The 7,932-nt window shown below is 40.0% G+C and overlaps 2 protein-coding genes across 2 annotated transcripts; both read right to left on the bottom strand.

Annotated features, from left to right (window-relative positions):
* Positions 1 to 265: 265 nt before the first annotated feature.
* LOC113508656 lies at positions 266 to 853 on the bottom strand. Its single transcript, XM_026891736.1, has one exon. The coding sequence runs from the start codon at positions 851 to 853 to the stop codon at positions 266 to 268; it is 588 nt and encodes a 195-aa protein (XP_026747537.1).
* A 107-nt stretch (positions 854 to 960) lies between these two features.
* On the bottom strand, positions 961 to 4,159 carry LOC113508657 (zinc finger MYM-type protein 1-like). Its single transcript, XM_026891737.1, has 2 exons — positions 3,087 to 4,159; positions 961 to 2,679 (listed from the first exon to the last, which is right to left on the bottom strand). The coding sequence occupies exons 1-2, from the start codon at positions 3,255 to 3,257 to the stop codon at positions 961 to 963; spliced, it is 1,890 nt and encodes a 629-aa protein (XP_026747538.1). The 5' UTR covers positions 3,258 to 4,159.
* Between the last annotated feature and the right edge of the window lie 3,773 nt (positions 4,160 to 7,932).

The raw sequence follows: 7,932 nt of genomic DNA on the forward strand, positions 1-7,932 counted from the left end.
GGGACTGAATAACCGAAAATTACGGTATGTTTAAATAACGGTATGACGTCATACCGTAAAAAAATTGTTACCGCTATATTTGGATACCTAATTTTATTTCGGTACCTTAATTTTTGGGTACCAATATACAGTGGCGTAGCGTGCCATTTTGGCGCCTGGGGCGGGAGACCCACTTTGCCGCCCCCATTCTATAGGTGCTTAATTAAAATTAAATTGCACAGGCAATGAGATACTTTTTATTGAAGAAAAAATTGGATGAGCGGTTTTACAAGCGGATTCTACGAGCCTTATGAGCAGCGAAGTCAGAAATAACTTTGTCAAAATCAATATTAGCAGCCAATTCTTGTTCAATCGACAATATAGCCAAGTTTGATAATCTAGCGGAGCTCATAGTAGATCTGAGGTAATTTTTTATTAGCTTCAACTTCGAAAAACTTTTCTCACAGCTTGCCACACTAATCGCCAAAGTCAAATATATACGAATCAAGATGACTATATTTGGAACCGAAATTCCGAGATTCAGTTTTTGAATGAACTGGAGGAGCTCCAGTGGTCCTTTACCACTTATATCTTCCTCTGATTCAGAACAGGCAATAAATTGCTGGAGACGCTTCCGCTCCATCTGAAACTCGTCCTTGTCGATGTCTTCTAATACATGGGAAAGATCACACTCGAACTTGCTGTCCAAAAGTTTTGCTGGCATCAAAAATCCGAACTTGTCCGATATTTCTTGAATTTGCTGGAATCGAGTCGTCATTTCTTGAATGATCTTGTCCAATGATGCGAACACCTCTCGACGGATTTCCTGCTCGTGAGACAAAGCTGCATCTGCAGAAGATTCATCGCCATGCATGCGTTTTTTCCTGCGAATTCTTCTCGTTTTGAGTTCGATTCCGAGTTTTTCGCAAAGAGTCTTAGCAAAGTCAATTGCTTCTTGCACTAAACGGTCTCTACTTTCCACTAAGAGGTTTTCAAAGCGCAGAGTTTCTGAGCACACTTATCCACACTTAGTCCTCGTTGCTGCAGGTAAATCTGTGCGTCATCTACTTCAGGTAGCACTGCAGCCCAAAAGCCAAGAAAAGTTAGGAAGTTAAATGACTGCATGGCTGTCAGGAGAAGACTGGCTCCCGATCTTGTTTCGGAAGTTTGAGATGAATCTGTTAATTGTTCCAGTACCTCAAGAACTCCCTCAAACTTATTTTTAAGCATCTTGACAGCTACATGTCTAGCGCTCCAACGCGTTTCAGTGACTCGTTTCACTGCTTGACCTGTGACGGCAACCAAAGCGTTCCATCTAACAGTTGATGCAGAAAAGAAGGCAAATAGCTTCTCTAGAATTCCAAAAAACGTCACCGAATTCACTGATTCAGAAGCAGTGTGTACCCCAGCCAAGTTTAGTGAGTGGTTTGTGCATGCAACGAATAGAGCTTTCGGATTTAGTGCTTTAATCCGGGCTTGAACTCCATTGTGGATCCCTGACATTGTGGCAGCATTGTCATAAGCCTGTCCTCTCAGATTCTGTATGTCCAGTCCGTCTGATGTTATCTTCGCGATTATATCGTTGCTGAGATCTTCTGCATTTTTTCCTTTTGGTTGGAAGAAGTCAATGAAAGATTCTACCACAGCGACTTTTTCTCCTTCGATATGTACGTATCGCAGAACTTGGCTCATTTGGTCATTGTGGGAGATGTCTGGTGTACTGTCGAAGATTACGCAATAATATTTAGCTTTTTGAATACGACGGATGATGGTGGATCGAACTTGCTGTCCCAGTAAATTTATAAATTCATTCTGGGTTTCTGGAGACAGATATGAAACTGACACTCTTGCTCCCAGCTTTATCTTTGTCAGGTGTTCCATTAGAAGAGGATCGTATTCAGCTAGGAGGTGCACTAACTCTAGAAAGTTCCCGCGATTGCCACTATCATCTCCTCGAATGTCTTCTCGATGTCCTCTGAAGGCCAGATTCTGTTTGGCTAAGAACTGGATAATATTCAGCAACCTGTACAATACATCCCTCCATTTCTTCTCCTCACTTTCGAAAACTTCTTGTTGTTTCTGATCGATGGTTGCTTTACAGTTCAGGCAAACTTCCAACTCCTTCCATTTCAAGAAACTCTGTTCATGGCCCAGGTTATTTTCATGGTCTCCGATTCTTGGATTTAGCTTCCACCATTTGTTGAATCCTTCTTCAGATGCGAAGTTCGAGCCGGAATTGCCAAACAGCTTGCAAGAAAAACAATACAAAGACTGCTTCAGAGGCGAGTACACCAGCCATGTTCGGAGAACCTTTTCGCCATTAGATAATGGTTTGTAGAACCACTCTTTGGTTAGTTTTCGGGTACCGCCTTTCGTTGAAGTCCCTGAGCGAACAACATCGGCAAATTTGGAATCGATGTGCTGTACTGAGTCAGACCCGCGACGTACTAGAAGCGTTCTGACTTCGTCGGTCATAGGAGAAGGCCAGCAACCTACATCGTCGAGATTCACATCTTTGACTTCGGCAGGAGCAGAAGGCACGATTTCAATTATGTCTTCTTTGGCAACATTCACTTTTTCTGCAGGCTTATGACTAGATGCTTGAGGCACATCTGGTGAGTCGACTTCGTCTTGACCCTGCTCTGTGGTGGGACCAGAACTACTTCCAACTGCGACGCCAGGCACGTCTTCTTCTTGTGCCTGTAAAATAAGTTATGTATTCCCATGAATATTGGCTAGAAGACACGTTAGAATTTCAAATAAGTATTTTAACTATCACAAAACAAAAGTGGTTTTGGTGACGGCGCGGCTAAATGAAAAATTATGTTACCTACCATAAATAATCAAGTGATCAAAAAACAAAGAAAATATTCCTAGACATTTACAAAACATTCCCAATACAAATTTCATCTTATTTTGTTTAGCGGCTTAGGCTATAGAGCTGACAACTAAAAACAAACGCACATACATACACATTTTGATTTTTTACTTTAGATAAAGAACCTTGCAATTTATTGCGAGCGACCCAGCCAATAAAATGTCTAAAATAACTGGAGTAATTCTAGGCCACACACGATTCTAGATGGAGGAATCATATATCTACTTACACTGGAATCACTTCCACTGCTGCAGGATGCCACCGAAGACGTTAACGTGGCTTTCGAACCAGAACTAGAACTGAAATATTTCAGTAATGCACCTTGAGACTTTTTCGCATCTGCTGCTTTCTTAGCCCTTTTTTTGCGGAATTCCGCACCGCTTTCTTTGACTCTTTTCATTTTCAAAAACTAATTCAAAGATTGGGTAAAGATCTAAATGTTTAGTTTTAGAAGATTCAATAGTATTTAAAAGATCGAAACACAATCAAAACGACTTTCGTTCCGTATCCAAAACTCTCGCAAAACAAACATACGAGTAATGCGTGATTGCGTAATGGCACTTCACGATGCACTAAAACAAACAAAGTACCTACAAATGAATGCGTAGTACTAATTCAATGAGTGCGAAAGAGAGGCATCGACACGGGCCGACTCGTAAAACAAAAGATTTCAGATTCAGATCAACTCGGTTCGCGCGCGTTGCCTCGCCGGCGCGGCGGGCGGGCGGCGCGGCGTGATGCGATGTTGCCGTTCGTATGTAAACAAACAAACCTTATAAAGAGCTCTGTCAGTAATTTAGCAATTTTTCTTTTAAATAAATTTTAAAAAATCCTTTGTGCGCAAAATTTTATATAAAAATGGAAAATTATACTGTGTAATGAAATGAATGAATCATAGATCAGATCTCAACCCGCTTCAACGGCGACATTTTGCCGCCCCCGCGGGCTGCCGCCCGGGGCGGGCCGCCCCCTCCGCCCCACCCACGCTACGCCACTGCCAATATAAAAAGGTATATTTCGCTAGCAGTACTTAGCCGTTACTAAATAAAGGTATGAAAAAGATGGAAAGACGAAGAAAACAGGATTGTTGCCGGCGCGCACGGTCGTGCCTTGGCCTTGACCACCCTTTTCGGTGCCTCGCACCCCTCGCCCACGTCCCGCAACTGTCAACGCTATATTTTTCGGTACCGATATCGCATAAAGGTTAAATAGCGGTATACCCTAACTTTTATTTTTTTAAGGTACACTTATTTTATACCGGTAGCGTAACCTTATACCGTAACCCCTTTCAGTCCCTGGTTTTACGTCGTGAGTTAGGTTTAGGGGACCTGGCGACTGCTTTATGTAAATGGTTTATTGCTGTTCTTTAAATCTCATTTTTATTTCGTCTCTTCCTTTGATTCCTTTCATAAAAAAGTGGAAGTAAGTGAAATAAATAAATACTTTAACCTTCTTTTTAAATCAATTTGGGGAGTGAATTTATAATTCTTGTAATTACAGTTATGTAACTAGTTAAAGACCTATGAGTCACATAATAAAGTCAGTCAAATGTTAATGTTAGTCACCTCTTCCTTCCATCCATGTTCAACGCTATTCCCCTATAACTTGTATACTTACAGTCGTACTTTGGTACTTAAACTCATCACCCATTAAGGTGATTAAGTTATCATGTACTACTTCCCTTCAATTATATACATATATATATGTACATCGGTAGATTCTATCTCAATCTCTAATCTCAATCAAGGTACATTACACTATTAGAGATTAGAACATAATTAATGCTATATTATGCATTAACGCACGAGTTACAATTCGAAAGCTTCGATAAAGCAGTGAAAGCATTGTATACATAATTAACTTATTCACACAATTACACGCGAAATCTGAATATGTTTTCAAGGTTATGTATGCAAGTAGCAACATTGGAAAATTACCACTTGATCGCGAGATGTTTTCTCGGAAGTTCGAAACTTCTCACAATTTTGTTTACATAAATAACAACGAAAGCGAAGCTAAGGACTGCGAGAAGTACATACTTACATGTTGTACTTACGAGTATTAATACTACAGGGAAATGTTATAAATGCAGCATATAAATGTTCCACTGCGGGCCTCCTGCAGGAAATGTCAGAGCATCTACCATAATGCTTAATATAAATTTTTCCTTCCTATCCCTTTCTCAGATAGTCAGAATTAGCTGTCTACCGTATTAAAAAGAGCAGCTAAGTATCTGAGACACAACCCCTTTAAGGAATAGCTATTAAAATATAAATTTCAGAATTATTAATTGTGTATGACCACAGTATGTACCTATTTTTAATAACTAGCTACACATGACTGGCACGCCTCTGCCCTGTCCACGTGAGCGGCGCGGGTCCCGTCGCGGAGCTGCGCGATGAATACTAAGGGTCCGCCAGATTTATGCGCTGCGAAAAGAGAAAGTTTTATTAAATTTGGCGAGACGATCTCGGCCCGCCGTATTATCCTAATGGCTATCGATATTTCCTGGTCCCGAGTCAGGTTTTCAGTTTTGCGGATTGTTGGAATTTCGGATACGATGTGGATTTATTATGTGGAAACTTTCAGAGTGAAATCAACTTGAAGATAATTAAGTTTGTAACTTTTTTATGTTTGATACCGATTTCCGTTTTCTTCGTGTAAATAATATTTATGTTCCTCATGTCACACGCACGATGATGTGATGACAAGCGTGAATAATTTGGTAAAATGTTTTGGATGTGAATGGGAAGTCGAGGAACCTTCCCATAGCATTATGATGACCCTCTTCAAGGTAAAGTTCAATTTCCGGATCAGAGTTTATGTTGCGACCACTCTGAGGTCCCCACTCTCAGGTGATACACGAGTTCATTGCTTTGGAACAAGTTACTCAATAAGCCACCTGATATTATTATTATCGATACCGTTTGATCGATATTCTTGTTAATAATAACCAATTTTTATACATTTAACATATTCACTTTTAACCATTCGTTAAAAACTAAAGATCTGTCAACAATTCGACGACCTCCGTGGTCGAGTGGCGTACGCACCGGTTTCAAGGTGTCGCTAGCTCTGAGGTCCCGGGTTCGATCCCCGGTCGGGTCAATGTCAAAATTCACATTTCTACATTGTCTCGGGTCTGGGTGTATGTGGTACCTTCGTTGTATCTGGATTCCATAACACAAGTGCTTTAGCAACTTACGTTTGGTTCAGAACAATGTATGTGATGTTTTCCGCATTTATTTAATTAAAAAAATAATTTTGTGTACTAAAAGTTCTCTAAAGTATGTATTTATCAAAGAAAGCTTACCTACTGTGCGAAAAGTGATAAATGAAATTAGATCATACCGTGCCGCCGTTAAAAGCTTTATGACATTTAGGTGATTCTGGGAACACGTTTAGCATGTTTCATTTCCATATAAATTGTTTACTACAATGACCTAATTTCATTCTTTCATAATATATAAAATGTTATTAAAATATATTCATATCCCGCCATGCGATTAAGCTCTGCGGTATGTGCGGCAAGAACCGTGAACTGTCTACGACATCTGAAAACAACATTCTTTGTAAACAGTAAACAAACAAATAACCAAAGGTTTACGGCTCCTGCGATGAATAAATTAGCGCGTAGTGTGCTCGGATTACAACCTCCATTGAATAAGTTACTCACGTACTTTATAGGTAAAAGTACTTCGGAGAAAGTAGTTTTTTTTATGATCCGTAACTAGATTCAGTTAACCACGAATCCGGTAATATTAAGTACATTGAAGTAAGTTCCGTACGTGCACGACACTTATGGTAATCCTGGTTGAGTGTTGGGTATCAAGCGGAACTCGTTATTTATGTTGGCCGACCTTCACCATTAAACTTACTAAGTAGTTGGTGCCTCCTCCAACAAACTCGTCGTGTCACGTAATGTGTCGGGCGGCCGGCGCGGGCCGGCGCGGGCCGGGTGTGCGGCGGCGCGGCGTGCGCGTGCTTCATCTATTTACAGTTGGGATTCAGAGGTCACGTGACCCCGACCTTGAGGCTCGCCCGCGCACCGGGAACTTTCTTTAGGGTGTTTGGGTGTTGTTCCGTTCAGAGCGATAATAGCCCTATTTATTTTTACGAGCTAAGTTATCAAGGCATTGCGGGGATCGGCAATAGACGAAAGTTTTAACGCTATCCTCAATTTGATGGGTTCATGTTAGCATGACGATAATTGGATGCTGGTAATATCCAATTTAGACCATAATGGAAATCTAATAACGGCATTGATATGGTATAATATAGACAGAGAAATTATATTTTTATATCAATAGTTAGCGAAGTATCGTAATATAAAGTTTCATAAGAGACATGCATATGATCGTAGGCATTATATCAACGAATGCCTATAGTTAACAATTTCAGTGACGCAAAAGTAAAGCGCAATTTTAAATTGTCAAACGAAGAAACCTTTTACAACTTAAATAAATTGAACATTCCAAAACACAAGAATTGACATTTGCAATCACATCTTCCAGGTCAATAACCTGATACCAAGTTTATTTTAAGACGTCTACCAAAAAGTCAGATTATATTTTCCTCTTAAAACTTTTTAGCGTTATGTCTTAACTTTGTAAAGTTAGTTTCTATTCCCGTTCTGTGAACACTACCTACTTCGGCTACCTTCGGTTTCACGAACATTGCCGAAGGCGTTTCTCCACTCGGCCATATTTTATCGTTCTAAACTTCAATATAAAACTCAACTTAGGTGTTCCTCCAGCATTTGCAATAACATTTCTAGAATGTTAGTTATATTTGAGTTTCTAATATAAGTTGAGGCTGTTTTTTTTTTCTAAATTGTGTTTGATTTGTTTTACTAAAACGCCACCTAAAGCATTCTGCTCAGTTAAACGCGCGAACCGTAATCAGTTTTAGAGTTCCATACATTAAGTGGAAAATAGGGATCCTATTACTAAGGCTGCACTCTCTCACTCGTCCCTCATGGCGTCGACCGTAATATAATAGCTATACAGGTGAAATATATACAGTTGACTAAAGGATTTCTCTAATAGCTCTACCAACAAATTAAAGTAGATTTG

Source organism: Trichoplusia ni, chromosome 3 (assembly GCF_003590095.1).
Source record: "Trichoplusia ni isolate ovarian cell line Hi5 chromosome 3, tn1, whole genome shotgun sequence".
NCBI classification, from domain to species: domain Eukaryota; kingdom Metazoa; phylum Arthropoda; class Insecta; order Lepidoptera; family Noctuidae; genus Trichoplusia; species Trichoplusia ni.